This window comes from Chiroxiphia lanceolata, chromosome 2, assembly GCF_009829145.1.
Source record: "Chiroxiphia lanceolata isolate bChiLan1 chromosome 2, bChiLan1.pri, whole genome shotgun sequence".
Taxonomy (NCBI): Eukaryota; Metazoa; Chordata; class Aves; order Passeriformes; family Pipridae; genus Chiroxiphia; species Chiroxiphia lanceolata.
The window spans coordinates 36043988-36067091 of NC_045638.1; the positions used below are offsets into that span (position 1 = coordinate 36043988).

At 38.6% G+C, this 23104-nt stretch overlaps 2 protein-coding genes across 8 annotated transcripts in view; both read right to left on the reverse strand.

Moving 5' to 3' along the window:
* Positions 1–1272: 1272 nt before the first annotated feature.
* LOC116782452 (arylsulfatase D-like) overlaps positions 1273–23104 on the reverse strand; it is a 35934-nt gene continuing 14102 nt past the window's right edge. For 5 of the 6 annotated variants that reach the window (XM_032679175.1, XM_032679180.1, XM_032679176.1 and 2 more), the window contains 2 exons: positions 22903–23024; positions 21497–22282 (listed from right to left, as the gene is read on the reverse strand). In XM_032679175.1, the coding sequence (XP_032535066.1) occupies positions 21912–22282; positions 22903–23024 (493 nt within the window). In that variant the 3' untranslated portion in view covers positions 21497–21911. Of the gene's footprint in view, positions 1326–21496; positions 22283–22902; positions 23025–23104 lie in introns of those variants that run through there. The other variant, XM_032679178.1, reaches the window with a different exon arrangement.
* LOC116782451 (arylsulfatase D-like) lies at positions 1289–17242 on the reverse strand. 2 transcript variants are annotated; one of them, XM_032679174.1, is made up of 11 exons: positions 15701–15810; positions 13693–13903; positions 8966–9115; positions 7627–7748; positions 6591–6713; positions 4718–5141; positions 3868–4004; positions 3520–3654; positions 2919–3081; positions 2114–2235; positions 1289–1670 (listed from the first exon to the last, which is right to left on the reverse strand). In XM_032679174.1, exons 2-11 carry the CDS (start codon positions 13743–13745, stop codon positions 1303–1305), a joined length of 1797 nt encoding a protein of 598 aa, XP_032535065.1. In that variant the 5' UTR covers positions 13746–13903; positions 15701–15810; the 3' UTR covers positions 1289–1302. The 2 variants fall into 2 exon arrangements, with proteins under 2 accessions (XP_032535065.1, XP_032535064.1); XM_032679173.1 differs by lacking the exon at positions 13693–13903 and having other exon boundaries at positions 15701–17242.

Sequence of the window (23104 nt, forward strand, 5' to 3'; positions counted from 1 at the left end):
ACTTAGAGTAGCGAAAAACATAAATATTGAAATGACATACAAAATTTTGTAAAATCATTTCTATGCCCCACTTTGGAAAAAAATCACTAAGAGATAAGAAAAGTGTTAGCCAACTAAACTAGCTGAACAAGTAAACTGTTTGCAAGGATATTTAATGGGGAAGCAAAACAACAAATAAACTACAATAACTTTTTTCCATTTACTAAATTCAACCACCAGTTTCTCTAGAATTCTAGCAGGATGCTTATAATGAATTCTGACTTCATCTACTCGTGCAAAAATACAGCCATTAATACAGTTCAAAGCCCTAAAATCTGTGTAATTTCATTGCAAAATGCAGTGCAAAGTTGTCTTCTTAGAAAGTCAGGCTAGGGTCACAGCACTGCAGGTTTTTTGGTTTTTTTAGTTTTGGTTTATTTTGTGGGTTTTTTAACTAGTATTAGCATGATCTCTTTATACAAGTTGTAGTTGGTAAAAATATGTATACTGCTACTGAATATTTTTTTTCTCCAATACTCAGATGAATCTTGTTTTTCTAGGACTCGCATTGAAACAGTGCAAACTATTAATCCAAAACACTTTTATTAGCATCTTAAATGCAATAAAATTGCTTTTGCCAAATTAGTATGCAACAGAACCTCTTTCTGAAGAGAAAAATGCTTCTCTCTTTTTTGTAACTGTTGCAGAGGTATACTGCATGTCAACATTTTGTACTTCACAATGTCTGTTATGTAGGTAATTTTTACCCAGCTAAAGTTTCAGATTACAAGTTCACAACTTGAGGACACTCCCTTACTAAATCAGATTCACTCATCTCAAGTGTTCTTCAGCAAATCAACAATATTTCTGCAGAGACAACAGAGCAGTACAGGAAGCAGTAACAACTCAAACTACTATGTTTGGATAGTGTGCAACCATGATTTGTGTACTACAGAGGCACAACTGCAAATATCTAGAGTTTTATGTGAACCTAGCATTTCTTACTGCTGCCTGCTCAGCACTGTACACTAGGCTTTCTGCAGCATTCTCCAACTGTCTTCCTTGAGCAGGCATAATCTCTAGTCAGAGATTAGGCATGTACCTCTACAGTTTTCTCTTACACACAAGACTGCAAAACCAGGATTTCCTTAAACCTTTCACAGTGGCAAAGAATGAAAGGGAAACCTTCTGATTGACATTGCTTTTTTTTTTCTTTATTTTCATCCACTTTGCTTCCCAGAGAAAGAAATAACACAATTATTATCTGAAAGCTTTGTCAGCAGAGGACTCAGTGCCACAGAACATGTCACTAGAACACACACCTCACAAAATTCGTGTGCTGTCTCCTTCCTTATCACACCAGCAGAATGGGAATGTCCCACAGCACGGCTGCAGCCACGGCTTCCACACCACGTTGTACACAGAGAGCTGCTCTGGGACTGGAGTCAGTGTCCTGCGATGCTCTTCGATGGCTCTTCCAATCTTCCTTATGACAGTGTCAAAGAGGGGCTCAGTGTCAGCTGAGAGAGGTTTGGCTTCAGAAGGGTCTCGTGAGAGATCAAACAGCAATGGAGGGTCATGGTGGGTCACGCCTTCCCCAAAACATGGGCAATTTTTTTTTCCATAACAAGCTCCAGCTCCAGGTGGATGAAAGACTGGAGTCACAAAATGAGCCTTCCAGATAGCTCCACCTAGCAGGAAAGAAATCTTATGACACAACTACAAGACCGTAGAAAAAACCGGAAAGTTCCCTGAAGCAACAGGAATACAGCTATTTACTAAGGAGACCTCTTCTCACACACCCTGGCACCCCCAATACCACAAATCAGATTATCTGTGTAGCTACTGACTTTGAAGGTGGAAAACTCTATAAATATGAAAAAAAACACATTGAATTTCCAGTGTGGAAGTTCCAGGGCCTGTATTCTCATCCCACTTTAAGACATTCCCTTTGTTACTTACAAAAACTTCATTGCTTTAAGACATCTCTGGCTAGCTAGTCAGTGATATGTCATGCATAACCATTTCAAGAATCTCAGTACTGAAAAACAACAGTCACACAAGAAACTTGTCAATTAGCAAGAGGAAAAAAATCATATTTTGTGGTTACCATGGAACAAACATTTATACTTACTGTCCTTTTGGTGCCACCGCACTGCATGCAAGTAGGACCCACAGTAGTGAAATAGAAACTCATGATCTGACTTTTGAGCTCTTCCTTGCAGTAAAGGCAGCAAGTTTTGTCCATCAATCACCCTAAGGTAATGGAGAGAAGCACAGTCAGGTAGGGGCAAACCTGACAGTGAACTGCATACTTAGCACTGCTTTTGCATTGGCTGCGCTAGTGCTTGAGAGAGCATACAGAATAATTTGGTCATTGATTTAGAGCAGCCAGCAGACTGCCAAACCAATATTTACATACCTAGATTTTTTAGTTGCTTTTTTTTTTAGTTTATTTATTTTATTTCTTGTAATATCTGGCTCAACCGATTTCATTTAGCAGTACATAAACAATATTTAGAGCTTGGTCTTGCAGAAAGAAGTAATTTATTCCTTAAATCAATAGTGATCTCATAACTGTTAACATTTTGTGACTTTCAAGGGAACTTAAAGAAATCTGTTGAGCAAGATGGGTTTAACAAACCTAGGAGGTACTTGTAAGTGTCTGTAAATCAAGTCAGTTGGTGCCAAAACAACCTCAGCCACCAAATCTTTCCTGAATGAGGCTGAACCTGTGTTTGAAACTGGCACCAGGTCCTTGGAAGGAACAACTGCTCTGGCCACATACATGCCTATGTGTGAATATCTGTGAGAGTTTACTCACTAGTTTAAAATCTCAGGCTAGGCTTTAGGCAAAGGAGCATTTGTGGGATCTCCAAGGATGATAAGAAACAGTCAATTTTTAGTCATTAGCTCTCCAGTGGTAAACACCTCCATACCTGTCGTGCGGCAATATTCCTCCAGCCAGATGAACTACTGTGGGATAAATATCCATAAGACTTGTAGGTTCATCAATAACTGTGCCTGCAGGTAGCACTCCTGGCCACCTAAATATTCCTGGCACACGGATCCCTCCTTCCCAGCCTCCCATGCCTTTTCCGCCTGCAGTAAAATGAATCAACACATGGAACTCAGAGGCAAACACAAACCTCTTCATTGGCTTGTTTCATATGAGTGTACAGAAAGAGATGCAGGAATACGTTGCTTATCCAACAGATTCAACTCTTTGCTTTCTTTGGACTTCACATACTTCGTATTTCACATAGTTCACAGAAGAAAGGGCTGAGCAAGAGGTAAAGAGTGAGATCCTCTTAGACCAGAAAGACCATTTGGATTTTATGTCAATCACTGATTTTGGGTGGAATATAAAAAGATACAAAGAATAAATTGTTGCAGCCAGTCCTGACACAACGTGCCCTTACTCTGTTCGGTTATATTTCAAGCTAAAAATACAACTCATTCCAGCTTTGCTAGCTTCATCCAAGCAAATTCCTTGTTTCTGATTTTAACCTTCAGACAAAGTTACAGTGATTTTCCTACCTTTATAAATACCATTCCAGCCACCTAGCTGGGCAGACCCATTCTGAGCCTCCAAGTGTCCTCCGTGATCAGAGGCAAAGTATGTGAATGTATGATTTTTCAAACCTTCTTCGTCAAGCAAATCCAGAATTTTCCCTTAAATTTAAGAAGACAGACAGTAAGGTTTCTATTAACAAATTGGAAAGAATAAGACACACTTAAAATGTTTCAATAATAATCTTTCACAGTGCCCCATAAGAAGTTTTTGATAGCTTACATTTCTGTAAGTATTTTGGTCTTATAAGTTTTTCTGCTTTAAAATATACAGCTGTATGTGTCTGAAACATATCCTTCATGAAGAATACTTACCCACCATCCAGTCCATTTCTTCTACATTGTCTCCATATAAACCATGACAGCTCTTCCCAAGAAATTTTGCCGTGGTAAAGAGGGGGGTGTGAACATGTAAAAAGGAAACAAAGAGTAGAAATGGTCCTTGCCTGTTTCTTAAGAACAAAAAAAATAAAATATTTTTTGTGTGTGTTTGGAATATTTTGAAAGATTTCATATCTATGCACAGACACAGACACTGGGTATAGACTATACACACATCTAGCACATCCTCACTGATCACAGATGAGTTCTCTTTTTGCATGAAATGTGGGCAAGAAAGATCCTTTTCAGACTGATCATTTTCAATTTCCAATGGGTACCCAGGCATAGAATTTGCACAGTGCTTAAATAAATCAGATGCTTAACTCTGTTGATTTTTTAATTAAATGCAACTGGATACAGTCTCATGTTTACTTTAATACTCGTGTGGCTTTTTTAAGATGGTCACCTATAATTTTCATTATGTTTGTTTTTGCAAAGTAGAAGATAAGAATAGTTACTTTTCCTGTACTTTAAGACATTTGGTGCACAAAATATAGAAAGCTGTGCAGGAAAAACTTGAATTTAGAAACTGAACAACCTAACTTGGCTTCCTTTTCAATCCATAAAAATAGATTTCAAGTGTTTTGATATTTTAACATGTAATAATTTCATGCATCAGACACATTTTATCTCAATATTTTGTAAGGTTTATGAAAAAGAACACAAATGAGGCTTGTAGAATGAAGTGTAAAAATACTCATGATACAGTTATAGTTACTAGTGAGAAAAACTCTATTCCTAAAGTGCCCAGCACATCCCAGCTCCTTTACAGAAAACTACAAACCTTTTGATAAATGATATTGCCTCCTTCAGCATGAGGAAAGCAGTCCTCTCTAACCTCATTGGTTGCTCAGTGACATCGTGGTTCCTCATCAGGATACAGTTCCAATACTGCACAAAGCCATAACTGGAATACCAAGAAATGAAGAAAAGGCTGCCCACCAAAGTAACACAGGCAATTGTCTTCCAGCGGATGGAAATCAAACCAATCAGTTTTCCAGCAGTAAGAGTGAGCACAGCAAGGGTAATTATCTGACTGTAAAGCCAAAGCTTAGCTTGCAGGGCTGCATCCAGGTCTGGAGGTTTATTTTTTTGACAGTTGTTTCGAAGTGTTAAAGGTATTCCATAAAAGTAGTCGAACCCATGATTGAGAGGATGGTGACAGTGATCATTGAAGGATTCACAGTTTACACCTTGATGCCACTTTCCTGAAGGTTTTAAAGCATGGAAGAAATTAGAACATTGCGGTGAACAACTCAAAAGGAGCTCAAGGTTACAGTGTCAGCCTCTCTTTGGGAATTAGGCAAGTCACTCAGTTTTTCCACAAAATGTCCATGCATTCTCCTCATGCACAAGGATGCTGAGTGAAACCAGTGACTGATCAGGTGAACATGACACTGTAACGGGTGATCCCCAAATGGTTAGGCAATAAACAGATAAATTTGTGAGATTCTCAACTACTGAGGGGTCACATAAGGATAGGATTTCATTACCTTTCAGTGAGGACCAAAGAATTAAGGTACTCTAACTTGCTGATGGCTTTATTATGCTCCCTTCCAAACTTTCAATTCATAGATTAACATACAGAAGATATAACCGAAAGATCCAGTAAACTTTTGGGCAATGTTGGCAAACATTTTGATCACCAGACTCAGGAAGAGGATTTCTCAAGCATGTCCCTACTCCACACGAAAAGAGAAAAAGCTGTAAACCAACGTCTTACTCTACCCCCGCCCAAAACATAAAAAGAAGCTGTTGTCTGCTTTGAAAGTGTGCTGAATCAAAAGACCCTTGGTTTACTGAGTTATGTAATTGCCAACTGATTACAGAGACAGCCAAAAAGACTACAGTTAATTAGCCTGTGGTTCAATGCCGCCACATCTATTTCTAGCACTTGGAAATGATGATGCATTTGGTACAGCTGGCCCTAAATCACCTGATTTTAAAGGACACAGTGCTTACCCTATCTACCCATTTATGTGAAGGGATCCATCATGGAGTGCCTGTCACAATAAAATGTGACAGGAAAAAAAGTGAATGAAAGGGAAAAGAAATTTTGCCAGTTGATTTTAGAGATATTTGGCAAAAGAACAACGAATCTTGAAACTGTTGTGTCTGATCAAAGTCACAGACAGGAAGGTGTTGTGGGAGAGTGTTTCCCTGACACCTTTGCATTTTGGCTTCATCTGAGGGAACAGCCACCGTATCATGTCTCTGGGACTCAACAGCCTCATCTGTGAGGTTCTTGTGCTTTGTGATCTCCTCTGTGGTTCAAACTTTGCTCCTTTCTCTCCCTTTCTCTTTTGTTTCTCTGCCTCTTGCCTCCTAAAGGCAGACAAAATACTTAAAGATATTATTTTGTTTGGAACAGTCTCTATGTTAATAAAACTCTCACAAGTAAAATAAATGCTCACCATTATAATCATGAGACAGTTTTTCATTCTTCCTGTTTTGGGTAGCTTGTACAGGCATTACCATTGTGTTAAAACTGCAGTATTTTTAGTTTTCTTTCAAAACATGGGGGTTTTCACCCACTCAGCCTTTTGGAGAGGATTTGTATCTGTGACTAACAGACCATTCCATGCTAAAACAATCCCTAAATTCCCTTCATATAACTAGTTCATTCTTCAAGGTCATGGTAAAACATTTTCCCTTACCTATCAGTCCAGTGGTATAGCCTTGTTGCTGCAGCAGCCTGGCAAATGTCGTCTCATTAGCAGGGAGCCCTCCTGACCCAGCGTTCCACTGCAGCGCTCGGTACCTGTTGCTGGATGCCATCCCTGATGGAAATTGCTGTGGTCAGTCCTGTGAGCCTTTTTATCCCTGCTGGCAGAGCCTGGGCTGCTCCTACCAATCTTTGCATCAGGAGCTCAAAATCAAGCCAGCAGAGTTCCTCATGAGATATAAAGCAAAGCATGTCTGGTAGGCAGTCACATCCCATTATCAATAGTGTGCCTTAGGTACTTCAGGTACTCAGGAGTTGTATTGCAACACAAATATTGCTTGGCACCAGTTTTGACATCAAATTGATAATAAATCAATGGTGATTGTATATAGTAAATTTTATTTTCTGATTTTCTGAGTATCTGTGAATAACAATCTAAACTAGGAGATAACAGTTGCATTTCCCTGACTCAGAGGGATGCTGTATCATGTTAGGCAGGAGACAGTTCACCAAACATACACACTGAGTTTGCACTTAGTTCTAAAAAGTAGGTATCTAATTTTCCTGTATACCACCTAGTGAGAGATATAAAGTTCTCCATAAGGCACCTTAGAAAGGTGGGGAATGAATCCAACCTCCATTTTCACTGAGCTTTGTGACTTCGTGCAACATGTTGGCAATGAATCTGCCCATTCTCTTGAGAACCCCGTTTTAAACCCTTACTTATAACCATAACCATCAAGAGGGATTCTGGCAGATTGCACCCCAAGCTGTGTTGCAGTAAGGAAGTGACAGGTATTACTGCTGTTGGATTTCTCCATACCTATTTATTTTCATTACTTAAATCTTCTACATCCTATAAAGTAAGACTAAAGCTCTGTCAGCTGGAAAGAAACTTCGGGCATCTAGCAGTGCATTTTCTGTCTCAGGTTGAGACAATAGCCTCAGTTCTCCTATTCCAGTACTTATTGGCTATTGTAGCTCCTCAGCACCAGGTAAAGAAATTTGTAATTCAAAATGGGCCAAACCTGATCTAATGGGGTATCTGCCAGTGAGGAAAGCTGCTCTGCTCGGAGTGCAAAGTGAAGCTGCGGCAATGTGTTGAGTAAGCTTCACTCCTTCTCTTGCCAAGCGGTCGATGTTTGGGGTCCTAAAAAACAGTTACAAATTTAAGAGAAGCAAGGTAATATGAAGTTTGTTTAAGTAAATAGTCAAGAACTGAAGTTTTTAAACAGCTCCCCCCCCCCCAAAAAAATAAATCTTTAATACTCCAAGACTGGTATAGTAACAAGCTTGATACAGTGGGTGAAGTGGGTTGTAGCCACTGGAGAATCCATTCTTGAAACACAGTCTTAGAATGCACCTGGCAACACTGCAAAGACATTTAGGCATTGTTGGAACTGTTTAGTTTGAAGATAAAACTAAAATAGTTTTAAAATAGATTATCTAAGAAAGACTGATATTTTTCTATTCCAGTACTTTCAATAGATCGCTTTTGCCAGAGCATTTGGACCCTAAGTTTCAGAACTCATTGAGCCAGAGCATCTCCCAAGGTGTCTGGAGCTCTTTAAACCAGGACTTTCTGTTCCATGTTTTTAAATCATGCTATTTATATCATAATAGGTTGGTATCTTTACACAGGTACACTTGTATGGGAGCTCAGCTCTTCCAGATGAGTGAACTATAACACCATGAAGAGTGAGAGACCTCACCTCATATCTCTGTACAACCCCACCAACACCATGTGAGAGAGATGCACTCAGAGCATGCCAACAAAACATCTGAGCTCCACGTGGAGAACTCAACATGAGGCTCGTAAGATGTGCCCCTGATGTATGCTCACTCCTGCTTTGCCTCTTTAGTTTTTAAGGAATGTAATCACTAGCTTCTAAGGCACATAATCATGTAATAACTCATGTGGGTCAGTCCATGTGAGTCTGGCTTGTAGTGTTTTGGAGAAGGCAGCAAACAAGTGTATGAGGGATTCTGGAAAGGCACTGGGTGAATAGTGTAAGGCTTAACTATGCATGGAAAGGAATGAAGAAATTCATGCATGAGAAGAAGAGAAAACAGTAACTGTAGTACAAAAACAAGTGGCTGAGGAATTAGCACATTTTGAGGTCAAGGGGAAAGGGATTCCTAGAACAAACTTAAAAACAAAATGAAAATATTATACTTCTTTTCTTTCACTGCACACTGTTTATTTAGGTCCCAATACTATGCACATATATACAAGTACTTAGATACACAATTACTAGAGTCTTGAATTAAGAGATTAAGAACATTTCTTTCTTTTTTTAATAATTAGGCTTAATTCCCCAGGATAGGTATTCTATAGTGTTAAATATATTATACGAAATATTTTACCTTATGGAATTGTTCCCATAACAACCTATATCTCCAATGCCAAGATCATCAGCCAGAAACAGAAGTATATTGGGTTTAGAGTCCACAGCTGCACTGAAGCCAAATGTGTTCCAGAATAAACATGAAGTCAATGACATTAGGAGGTACCTCCTGAAACACAAAAAATTACTTTTTATATGCATAATTTGTAAGTGTTGGAGAGTATGGGGAAACTTTATTGGCCAGCCACACTTTCGGAGGGAAGCAGAGGAACAGAATTTTGCTTCCGGTTTCACTTCTTCCATCTCAACAACTGAAATAACTCTAGCCACTGAGGCCACAGTAGCCTTTCTATAGCACAAGAAACCCTGTCATTCATTTGGCTCAGGAATTTTCATCTTGAATCAGTTGCATACGTTTCAAAATGTATTAAAAACTTCTAGATGCTGAGAACAGTTAGTGTTTCCAAGTTTCACAAATTCTATGAAAATTCAGGTTATGTTCCACAGTCAGTCTGGCATTTTTTGAGTATCTTGTCTCCAGTGAGTAAAGCAGTTTTAATTTTAATTTGGAAGGGAAGTGGAAAAACCTAAACAATATTTCCCTTACAAATCAAGAACACCTGAACTTGAAGTCATCTCCTCTTCTGCCAGTGTAAGATGCCAACCAGGCCCCATACCAGCATCAACTATAATAAATATCTAGTGCAAAAAACCTAGGATTTACATTTTTACACATAAATACCAGAATTTTCATATAAATATGCCTAGAATGTGTTTCTCCAATTAAATATTGCTCATCAATAGCCTTAAAACCTAATCTCGGTTTGATATTTTCAGTTATCATTGCAATATGTACTAACTTTGCAAGACATGGGGCAGCAGCAAACCTCTAGAAAAGACTGAGACAGCTCCTGCAAATCCTTTCAGGATTTGCCGTATTGATGGAAAGATCTTCTATACAAAAACATGTTTTGAAATGAATCACCTCTGACGGGCAAACACAACACATCGGACTATCTATAAACATGACTGTGATCATGTTAACCAGCGGCTATAGGAATTTTATTATCCAATAGCACAGTTCCAGTTCTTTGGGGTTTTTTTGTGCATTCTACTACTAAATTACAACAGTGATGTACAGAATTGTGGTGAAAGATTGCATGAGATGCCCTGTGGGCTATTTCCATCTCTACGAGGAATATTCATTTTAAGGAAAGGAGACTTTTCTGTTTGCCAGTGTTGTATCTCTTAAGAGTTTCAGGGCATAGTGAATCCTAACACTGGCATAGTCAATCCTTTCAGAGTGCCAATACATTCAGTTAAGGCTGCATTGGGAAGGTCTCAAAAAGGACCCTGACAGCCCATTTCAGTCACTCAGGCATTCTTCTTTCCAAGATGAGGACAAGAGTAGTGCTCTCCAGCTCTGCCTGTCTTGTTAAAAAAAAAAAAAGAAATGGGGTAAAAGAAAAAACCAAATTATGAAATCTGCTTTTACTTATGTCTGCAGTCCAATGCTAGCACTTGGTTTTCTCATGCTTAAGTGCTGGATACTTTCTGATCCCTATGATAATCCTGCTTTTGGATTAATATAGGGTCAAGAACAAATTCCATCTCAGTTAACATACTGCTTACAGTTCCAAGTCCATATCCTAAGCTATAGCATTATTGTACATTATAAAATAACCATAGTTAGACCTCAAAGTGATCATCTTTCAGCAATACACTGATGGAGACTGAAAATATATTTAGTTACTAAACACCAATAAACCTTGAAAGCAATAGGGAAAGAGAATAGAGTACACAACATACATATTGATACATACACATGTACATACATAAACCTTTTCAGAATTACCTAGAATACTATTTCTGGAAATAATCACATTAGAGTCATAGCAAGAAGCTTCCACTTGAGATAGATCTCCTTGCTTAAAAACATGAAGATATTAAAAAAACCCCACAAACATTTGTCAGCTAGTATTACTAAGGGACTTTACAACATCTGCTTAATGAATCAGGTAAGTGCAAAGCATTAGGAAAATACAGGCAACTATTATGTAACTTTTGTTTACAAGATGTAATATGCACACCATAACTGAGCTCCCGCAGTGATCTTCAGAGGATAAATTAGAAGCTATTGGCACAGGCTGTTGAAAAATACCTACTAAACTATAAAACATGGTGCCTATGTTGGCCTTATAATTGTTTTCTAAGGTGATACTGCTGTACTCAATGCACACTTAGAGAATGACAGCATTATGAAATGATAGCACCCTTCTATTCAAGAAATCTGCTCCTTCAAGATTTTACAGGGAAGCTGTATCTGTGCAAGAGCCTTGCACCTTAAACTACTTCCGTGAGAGTTTTTACAAAGGGAGAGACAACTTTAGCACTGTGGAGCCCACAGTCAGGGAGAGATTAAAAAAAAGGGAGGGGGAAACAATGATGATATGATTTTTAATGGAGTTTAATTTCCTAAATGAGGGTAAAGAAAGGACAACAAAAACTTGAAGCAAATGAAGTATCAGGAAAAGTGATGCATTTGAGCCCAGGATTGCTTCAGGGAAAAAAAGGTTATTCAATTCAAACAAAATAATTTTAATTCTTCCAAGTACAAGCAAATACATTAGAAGAGAAGCCAGAAGCTTCTCACCTGAATAGAATGGCAGCAATGGCCATGTAAGGTAGCAGTCCAATCCTGAAAACAAATTAAGCTTATAAAAAGCAACGAATTGAACACAGTCAGCAGCGTGATGTCAGAGGTAGAAAAAAAAAGTTCAATCAATCCTTCTATCCTTTTGCAAGGGAGACCCTATAGCTCTCTACAGCCACCCAAAAGGAGGTTGTAGTGATCAACCAACAAGTGAAAGGATAAGAGGAAAGGGCCTCAAGTTGTGCCATGGGAGATTTAGACTGGATATTAGGAAAAATTTCTTCACAGAAAGGGTTATGAAGCATTGGAACAGGCTGCCCAGGGAAGTGGTGGACTCACCATCCCTAGAGGTATTTAAAAGATGTGTAGATGTGACACTTAAGGACAGTGTTAGGGTAACAGTTAGACTCAATCTTTGAGGTCTTTTCTAACATAAATGACTATGATTTTACCTCATAGACATGGGTTCAAACTGTGTACTGAACAAAAGTGTACTATTTAAAAGTAAAGTTTAAGAACTGGAGAAGATGGCAGAGAACCATATAAAAATAATTCAAGAGTGAAAAAATATATTTTATTCTGAGATAACAAAAACTCAGTCAAAAACAATACAGTAAATGACTAATTAGTGCAGAAATCTGTGCAGAGAAACAAAGGGAGCTACCCTTTCTGCAAGCAAGGCTATTTATTATTCATTCAGGTTTCCAAGCAGAGTATGATATAATCATGACTGTGTACCTTAAGTGAAAAAAAGAAAAGTATTCTAAAGAAACATAAGTTATGGGACTCCACAGAGTGGCAGTCAGTCAAAATTTAACAGCTTACACTAAACATGATCAGATCAACAATCTGATACAAACTATTGCTGTAGTTTCTTCCTCAGCAGCCACTTTGTGAGACAGTTTTTTTAGAGTTACCTAAAGGAGCTCAATTAAAACTAATTTTAAGATTCTTACCTAAAGAGTTCAAACAAGCTGAAGAAAACTGCCCTTGCCTTGAAGAAGCTGCTTCTCATCAAAACATTCCTTTTTTATTTCAAGACTGCTTTTTGTTTTAATACTAATAATTCTCCCTACTATATACATTTTGTTGCATATCACCCAAAAGTAATCTTAAAATACGAATTCTGTAGATGGATTAGTTCTTGCACAGACAAAAGGCGCCCTGAATGATACCGAGTTATATTCTCACTAGAAGTCTTCCAGAAGAAGAATCACCAGAGGCAACCATGGATTTCCTAGTCTTATAGACTTGATCATTCTTAAGCCAATTATTGATTGTTGTTACTACTGAATTTCAGCTGAAGTGTTCTCAAATGTCATTATTATTAACTAAAAACATCATTATTTCTTTTACAACCAGAAGTACACAGCATCAGTTATTCGGTCTAATACCTCTACATAAAAGGTCATAGGACTCTAGTAATTCAGCCTAAACATTCCTGTAAAATAAGAGTAAATCTGTAAAATAAGAGCAAATAAGGTGATGTGATGTTTTCTGCACAAACAGCAGAAACTGGTCAGCACAAATTTGTGTGGACACATTGCCCCTAGTTAAACAATTTTGATTATCTGTAAACCTTATCCAAAACTTAGTCTCTTTGGCAGCTGATACTACACGTGACTGCTCTACCACTTCTTTCTCCAAATTTGCCAACTATTAATGAAGACTTAATCAACTTGCAATGCAATTCATTCCACTTGCCAGGAATGCCACAAAGTCTGAAGCTGCTTCAACAGTCATTTGAAGAAATTTAGCAAAATAAGCTTTTGCTGGGTTTATTAAGTGGCTGAAGTAGGTGGACTTAAAATAGATTGGTAACAACTCCAAATACTGATATATAACTTTTTTTAGCCAGTTGCCTTGTGCAGACTCTGGTTTTTTTTCAGCTTTGCTTTACAGAAAGCAAACTGCAAACCTGAAACTGCTAGAAAACAAGCTCCTTCTTCCCCTGCAGCTTGGCTTCAGGTAGTTCCCCCATCCTTCAAATATTTCACTTATTGAATATATTCCCAGATTAGAGTTAATCCTTCTTGATATCTGACAGTGAAGAAAAAAAAAGACAAAACTTACAGAGAACAAAAAAGACATACCTCCACTTCAAAAATTTCTGCTCATGATGAAAATATTTATTGAAGCCAGGCATATCCCATGTTTCACCCTTATCCCCAGAAGTCTGGCATTACCACCACTCACTGGGAATCCACCAGAGTTGAAAGGAATTTTTCATTCTTAAAAATATTAAGAGAGGTCCAGTTCCAACAGAAAAATTTGGAATAAACTCTTGTCAATTGTGCTAAAAGCCTGTAATTGGACACAGCAACATAATTTGCCTTCTTGTTTTCTTCGTCTGACTTCAGATACTGAAAGAAATTATTTGCACCCTGATGCAAAACCAGAACAAAACCCCAAACTTTTTAGCACTTATTTAAATATAACAAAAGTGAATTATAATTATTAGATATATACATATAAATATTTACAGGTGGTATATTGAAGTCTCTTTCTGCTTAGCTGTTGACTAAAAATAAACACTTGCTTTTCACCTTCTATAAAAACCTGCTATTCAACAGCTTCACTTCATTAAACAGTATATTAAAATGTAATTAAAAATGCTAATGTTAGCTTGCATTATGGCTCTGGAGGAAGCACATGCCACATACTATACACCACATACTATATGCCACATACTGTTCCATCTTGTTGACCTTTTCTCTCTTCATAGCTTCTAGGTATACAGATGTTCAGGAGAGGAAAGGCAACAAGTGGGGAATGAATGAAACAAGAAATCAAAAACTCCCAGCTCATGTGAGTGCAGTCACTTGCTTAGAGCTTGCTGCTGGTAAGCCAGAAACAGGCACTGTTCATCAACCATAATTTAAGGGATGGCCTTGCAAGAAAGACAGATGGCAGAATCAGGAGATGATCAGTAGTCTGTCTTTTTTTCCCTTTCCATTCTTCTCTCTCAAGGTGCCAGCTGCAAGAGCGCTTACTGGGGGGATGTAGCTCTTACTGACTTGAATAATATCAATACTTGTTATCTGGTACCATGATTACATCATTATGTTACCACTTAGTGTTGCGCATTGTCAGTAAGCAATACTTGCATGGCAAGTAACCCAAATTTTTTATTTTATTATGGTCACTATGTTCTGGCTTTGCTGCTGCACAGCAGCACCCTGCCTTCAGAGCAAAGGCAGAAGGGGATGGATAGTCTTGCTCTAGGCTGGAAATTAGCTCATGCATTTTCACATTATGATTAGCATTTACCTGGTCTAAATGATCTAATTATGCCTTCTGGCTTTAAACTGCTCATCTAGAAACAAACACCATTCCTTACAACAAGGACAAGAGCAAAACACATGGCTGGAAAATCAGAGACAGAAAGAGGGCAGATAAACAAGATCAAAAGAGCAGCAATTACGGGCGCGGCTGCAAGAGGAATTGCAAAGAACATAGCCAAGCAAACCGGGGGCAAATCATGCTTTGTATTCATCCCTATAAATTCACAGGAGAAAAAAAAAGCACCTCCAAAAACTGGAGTTTGGCTTGAAATACTAAAAGGGGAAGGAAAGCACAGCTTGTTAATTATCGTACACTGCTGATTCCCCCATCACACACTCTAAGCCTGCTCACACGTTGTTTTTGATGTTTATGACCTGCTGGACCAGCTCCACTGGCAAGTGAGGGCGACAGCTCGGCAGGGGAGGATGGGAGGGAGCAAGAGCAGAGGCAGGACACCACCCCCCAGGGAGTGCAGAGCTCTGAGGGGCAGAGTTCACTGATCCTGTGCAACTTCCCAGTACCTCCTCATGGAAAATGGGCTGGAATCTGCCTGGGAAAGTGCTGGCCTAGGCAGTCACTCCCACCTCGAGCCCCACTGTCCCAGGAAAAAGTGCTTGGCGGTGAGCTATGGCAAGTTCACTCCCTGCCCAAAAGATGGGTCATCTCTGTATAAAGAAAGGAAGAACAAGTCCTCCCCAAAAGAAAAACAAAGGCAAGGAGTTTTCTGGGGGGGAGTGGGATTTTTGTTTTGTGCAACACTAACAACAAAACCCCAAAAGACCAAAAACCCAAAGAAACCCCTAATCTTTTACTTACTCCATGCTTACTCCCTGCAGGAGCTTTGTTCTTACTTCCCTCTTCACCTCAGGCTTTCTGATCTTTGCTTCCAAGGAGGGGTTATCAAAAACACAGCTTGTATGGTCATATCGGAGTAATTGGCAGGTGTCGGTCTCCTTTAAAATCTGGGCAAAGGCACTCATTTCATCCCGCCTGCTGCAGGGGCGGGCTTCCCTGCCTTCTCCTAGTAACAAGTGCTGAATAAGGAAGAGCTATCTAGAGCAGAAGCTTGAAGTATGCTGCTCCAACTGCCAAGGCAAATAGAAGAGCTTTAGCAGCAACTGAAAGTACATAAATCCCAGGCAGTGAGACTGTTGGCTACATCATGCCGTGTGGAAAACCACCCTCTCTGGATGGAAGTGGGAGAGCCGTGGCTAATGCAGAGGGTGAGCCAACCAGCCCCCTTGAAATCAAAAATCAGTCGTTGTACTGTCATGTTGGTGTGTGCATGCCAGTTCTAGCAGCCTGGTAATTCCCTGGTATGTTAATATCGTTCCACTGTTTCTTAAGTTCTCTCCTGTGCCAGTACTAGTACAGATGTGGTTGCACAGCCTGGCTTGCCATGCATCTGTACAGTCCCATGGGGGCACTGAACTCCTCTGTTTACTGGCTATGTGTGCTTATGGCGATTTAAAAAGGGGATATAAAAGTGTTGTGCTGTAATCCACAGAATAAGGGTTTTATTCAAAGAAAGGCAGAAAACAGGATAGAGGTTCTTGGTGTAGACATATTCTTGTTTGGAGGCCAAAATAAATATTAATACAAAATACCATGGCAAGGAGGAGAAAACGGAGCTTATTAACCAGACCCTGATAATTACAATGGTATTCACAGCATGATGTGTGTGGTGCATATAACTTAAGGGGAACATTAGGGTCTTAAATGTTTATCTGCATATAGGAGTAGTAACTGCAACATTTTCCTCAAGAATTTCTGCCCAAAGAAGTAATTGGTAGAAGTAACTGAAGCTGAGAGAGGCCTATGAAGTGGGGCAAAGAATGAGACTGCAAGGAAGAAGCCTTCAGCTGAAATTAGGACAAGGGCACTCCTGAGAAGAGGAAGATGCTTGAATGCATTAAGGAGCAGATATTCAAGGAAAGATTCAGAAATACTAAGAGGAAGATTTTTTTTTTCTTGTTTTGAAGAACTTGGAAAGAACTAGGTGAAAATGGTACAATTCATGAGGCAGAAGAAAGTTCCTGAACTCAAGACTCAAGGAAAGAATCCACCCTACAAAGGCACAGTGAAGAAAGTAGGGATCTGGGTTTGGCCCTTTTACTCCAGAGAAGATCTGATCAGACTATTTCCAACTCTCATATCTGTGAAAATTCACTCTATCCAGCCAGAAAGGCTTTTCCATCTTGTCTGCCTGGCCATCTGCCATAATCAGAAGCAGAATAAAGTGATGTGATGTTTTTAAAGCCCTCCTTGTCACCAGCATGTTTAGTTTGGCCTCCAGAGAAATACTGAAATATGGTGAAATAGATCAACTTCAATATCTTCTAATTATGAATAATTTTTCTTGATTTCTTAATTTCTTTCTTATAGATTGAACAAGAATTTTTAAAAAGGCTATTTTAACTTGTCGATTTTGTGTTAATATTTTAGTTTGTATTTTTTTAATTTAACCAGTATTTAGCTTGCATTACGTATATCTGTTATTGGGTTTTTTGCCTCCACAGAACTGAGAAGTTTGAGTTTTAATCTCAGATACATTTTCTATTTGCTATTTTTTCTCCAGTATTATTTTTCATGTCTTTATATGTTATTTTGGCATTTTTGTGATTCTAATACCTTTAGCTTGTGGTTTGCAATAAGGTTGTTTATTGTTAGCCCTTCAAGACACTATATTTGGCAAGGTGAACAATATAATCCCTCAAAATGACATGTGGTTCCCAACATACAGAAATAACCAAAGCTTTAAATTCAGCTCTCCAATCATGCAAACGAAATGAGTGGGCCAATTTGCCCAGAACCTAAACATCAGTGCTTGCAGGGTCTGTATTTTCAGTTGTAGAAAAAGCCTTCAAGTGCCAAGAAAGAGCACTTTGTGAAGGGAGCTCCTTGTTAGTGGTATTTTTGCTGTCATGTAGAGAGACCCAACTCCAGACCAAGACTCTATCACACAATGCAGAGACAGAGAATGGGCTGTGCCCCTAGGCATTAAATGTTAAATTTCATTAAAATTTTTTAACATTTAAAAATGTTAATTGGTGTTAAATACTGAAGACTTACAGTTAGTAAGAAGGTTAAATGGTAATTTTTAATCCTTTGTATCAATATTAGAATATTCTCACTAGTTATGGTTTAATTTCACAGTCTCTCATCATAATTTACAAATCAGAAGTTGGTGGCAGAGAAGTTGAATACAAATCAGAAGTTGGTTTAATGAGAAGTTGGTGGCAAAGAATAAGAGATCCAACCTACCAAGGCAAATGAAAGTTTTCCAGCTGGCTAAAATCAAACCAGGAAGTCATCTGAAGGCAAAAGTGAGTGCAATGAGGCCAGTGATCTGATTTTAAAGCCAGAGTTTCACATGGAAGGCTCTCACAGACCTGTTGGCTGCTATCTGACAACTATTTACTAAGCTAAAATGCAATCCATGAAAATAACCAAACCCATCATTTAAAGGGTGATGACACTGGTCACTGTGAATTCACAGTGAACACCTCGATGGTGGTTTCGGCAAAATATGAATGCTTTTAAATGTTAAGAAACAATATTTAAAATCAAGTTGCCTCCCTTAGAAGCTGCTAGCCGTCAGCACTGCTGTTCCTATGCTTGATAACATTCTGAAAGTTGCAAGGTCTCCTCATCACTCTGCAAAATAGGTCATAGACAAGAAAGAAATATAAACCAGAATCTTGAAGAGACAGTGTTTCCAAGCAAAATAAAATATCTCTGCTTTTTTTGTTTGTTTTGTTCTGCCAGCTTTAAGAAGGAGAAATGAAAATAAGTAGTGAGAAAAGAATAGCAAAAAATACCGTTCTCCTCTTACCCTATCCTCTAGGAATGGATTATGAGATTTCATGGAGTCAGTGAACATAAGTAACCAGTTTATAAATGGTTCCTTAATTGTAGCAATTATTAATGAGAAATAAATAAACTGTCTAATGACAGAAAGTCAGCTCCATAACTGGCTCACATGTTTGAGTTTTGGAAGTATCCCAGTCTTCTGCTGAGACTAGTAAAATCCTTTATAAGAAAACCACCAAAAAGCTGTGGAGGCTACTGAAGTGTACAGTAGAAAAACACTGAAACATCAATGAGAAAATAATGCTAACTGAACTCAAATCCTGAAAAGCAGGACAAGGAACTGTTTGCTTTTTATATTCTACCAGCAATTTATAATAATAATAATAATTTTTAATTGCTATTTTTTGGTAGGAAAAAAATGCTTAGTTGTAAAATACTGTGTTATGATGTGATGCTTAGTGGAAATTGTGAGGCAACATTGTGTTCATGCCAGTTACATCGTACAGATAAATGCACTGTGAGGGTTTTTAATTTGTAATCCTGATTTTGACATTTCTAGGTACTGCCATTGATTATTTATATTTTGATTTGCCCCTGAGATGCTATTTAACAGACACTGTCAGTCTTGCTTGAGATAGTGCTCAAGCATAGACATCACAGATATCAACTTGTTAGTTTAGGGATAAAACTGTTAGTTTGTGAAGCCTGGCAGATTCTCAGAATGTTGCATCACAGTGTCCACAGAAGAACACTAAGCTTGAAATACTGAAATTTATGTGACTTTAGTTGGTGATTACATGCTGAAATCAAGATGGAGCACTTGACCAATGTGTGTTCAGGAGAGTTCAAAGTCAGCTTAAAATACTTCTATTATTCTAAAGCAAAAAAAAAAGAAGATCAAATACAACTTAAAAAAAGAAAAAGAATTCTTTTTTTCTCTTCTTTTGCTTCACAGATCTCCTTTTCAGTAAAACAGACAAATATTTTATGACTAATTTGAATGAGAAGAGATAATTATATTTTCATGCTAAAATGTTGTTTTTTACAGTGTTTGAAAACATTTTAAGTATCCAAATTTAGCTTTTAGGGGTTTTGTAAGATGCTCTTGAAATTCATCTTGAACACTATCTACGTCATCTTAGGCTATGACCAGCATAATCACCTAGATGAAGACTGTATTGTGACTAAGCAGTAAAGATCAGTCTTAGAAAATGATTTGCACTGAAATAGTAGTGCAAAGAAATGTGAACAGGCTGATTAGTATTTGACAGTTAGGATGTTTCCAATTATGATTTTGTCAAGGCAGCCTTCATTATTGCCCATGATTGTCCACATGTAATGTCCATGTTATGCAACTCTAAATGTTTGCTGATTGCATGGCACTTTGGATATCAGCAGTCTTGACTCTGCTTGACTCTGCTTTCATATACAAACACCAGTGTCCAAGACAAATCCTAGCTCAGATGTTTTCTGGTACCCTCTAGCTCCAAATGGATATTCTACAATGCTATGAAGTTTTTCTGTGCAAGAAAAACTGGTTCAATCACATGAACGCTCATATTTTTAAAGGTGTTTAAAAATTGAAAGGATGTAAAATCCCAAAGACTAAACTGGCTTGAGAATGGAAGTGAGATCTTGGAATGACTTGAGAATAAAAAAAATGCCAGTCTGATTGTAGTCATTTCAGGTAAAGAAAAGACTTCATATTGAATATGAAAAGACCTTTAAATCTATCCAAGAAAGAAACAGTTAAATAGAATACACTCAAATGAGAAAAAAAGCAGACATTTCTAACAATGAAGGAAGTTAAGCAGCAATCCAGAACATGTGAAGTGATGGATTTACTGATCTCTTGAAGTTTTCACAGTAAGACTTGAGCATCTTTCTCATCAATAATACTGATGGAGCATCTGGGTGAATTATAACTATCTGTGAAGTGCATGAAGTCACAGCATAAAATAAAACTCTGCTTTTAAGCTGTAGGGCTTTGTTTACCTCTGGATTTCCTGATGGCTGAATTGTAGGAAATGAAGGAGGAAATAAAAATAAACCAAATATTTATCGAGGAAGATGAAGAAGAGAAACAGGTCCTAGCACAGTAGTTAGAAGAACAGTTAAGAACATGGGAAGTAAAGCAAATGGGCAAATTCTGTTCTCAGATGCCTACATATTCAGATATACCAGTGTAAACATGTCTATGTGAACAGATGAATTTTATGCCCTACAATGAAAAGCATTACCTGCAAGGCCATTTAATTAGGAACAATTCTTTTAACACAAAGAAGAAAAGAACTGCAGCAAAAGAAAGAGCAAGAGCGAGGAGATAGACCTAAGTAGCTCTAGCTCTTTGGTGGAGTGGAAATGTAACTTGTGAAGCAAGAAATGCCTTTATTTTGCATTTCTTTTTTCCATAGTAAATTATCGTTTGTTTTCATAGTTAGTGTTTGGCATCTTTCAAAGAGTCTTTTCTGAACCTGCTACTTGTCAGCAGCAATGAGTTATGACTGAGATAAGGGCAGCAGTCATATGCCTAAATAACTGAATTCATTACCAGTGTGGCACTTCTGTGGCCATCAATGCCAAAATGCCCTTGCCAGTGCTGCTTAGGGAGCTGGGTGGGATGGGAGCTTTGGAAAGGAAAAATCCTTTCCCTGTTGTGTTTTCCATCAAAAGAGGCTGACTCCAATCAGAGGAGTCCCATCCTTCTCAGAGAGTGCAGACAGCTGCTACTCAGCTTGTCATGTTTCTGGGCAAAATTATTTTTTAATTATTTTGGAAACAATAGTCTACAAAAATTTATTATGAGGGCACCTTATGCATCACCAGTAAGGATAACAAAATTAAGAAAGACCTCAGTCCAGAAATCACTTAGAAATTCAGCACAAAAAAGCCAAAACAAAGCTTCTGAGTGTACATTCATACATGTTATATCATTACTTGTACAGATCTAATCTTGACCTGCTTCGGTGCATTTGAACTATCCATTCAGTTGTCAGCAGATGCAAGTTAAAACATAGTCTTCAGAGCATTCTGTCTTAATCCCTCCCTGAGAGAGTCCAGCCTATAGCCACCTTTACTAAATACTGTGCCACTCACTGGAACAATTCTTATATAAAGGCTGCATTTAGAGAAACAAATGACCCACCGATCAACACCCCCAAAGGAAACACTCTTAATATAAATACATTTCTGAGGAAGTATCTGTTTCCATCCTTTATAGGTCAGCAAGTTTACTATCACCTTCCTTATCACACCAGCAGAATGGGAATGTCCCACAGCACGGCTGCAGCCACGGCTTCCACACCACGTTGTACACAGAGAGCTGCTCTGGGACTGGAGTCAGTGTCCTGCGATGCTCTTCGATGGCTCTTCCAATCTTCCTTATGACAGTGTCAAAGAGGGGCTCAGTGTCAGCTGAGAGAGGTTTGGCTTCAGAAGGGTCTCGTGAGAGATCAAACAGCAATGGAGGGTCATGGTGGGTCACACCTTCCCCAAAACATGGGCAAAATCCTCTATCATAACAAGCCCCAGCTCCAGGAGGACTGAAGATAGGGGTCACATAGTGAGCCTTCCAAATGGCTCCACCTGTCAGGAAAGAAAGAATCACAGAAGGCTTGCAGTGGTACTGGCAGTTATCACAGGGAGGAGTGAATATTTTTGTAGAGTTCATTTCTGTTTGCACTTCAGCTCTACACTTATTAGTTGATATGGTATTTTAATTTCATTTAAAATTAGGTGTCACAGAATTAAACCAATAATGTAAAATGATTTCTGACATTTTGAAATTTCTCCAAAGTTTTCAGCAAGTACAAGCTATCAGTCACTTTGCTTTTTATGAAAACATGAAAAAAAGATTTGTGGATTCCATGGCATGCTTCCTTTTTAAGGTAGCAGGACTACAGACAAAGGGCTGAGACAAGGACTTCTCTGTGAGACAGGGAGGGTACTGACTCCCCAGGCATTGCTTTCAGGTGGAGATGTGGGCGAGACCTATCCTGAGCTCCAGTAGCCTGCCTGGCACGCCATGTGCCTTGAAGCCACAAAAAACCTCTTTGTCCTGTACAATACAGGCAATGCTAGTAAGTTCTTTAACACCTTACACCTGGAATTACATGGAAAGCTGCAATCTCAGAAAAAAATGTGTTAGGCCAGTGTGCCCTTCTGTAGACTGGACCTAATTTTTTGGAGAGAGGCTGTATACTCACTGTCTTTCTGGTGCCACCTCACAGCATGTAAATGAATGCCGCAGTAGTGGAACAGGAACTCGTGCTCTGAGTGCGCAACCGTTCCTCGCAGCAGAGGCATCAGATCCCGGCCATCAATTATCCTAACAGAAAAAACAGAGATCATCAGACTGATCTCTATACAGGACTGCATTCCTTCTGCAAACCTCTTGCTGGAACTGGC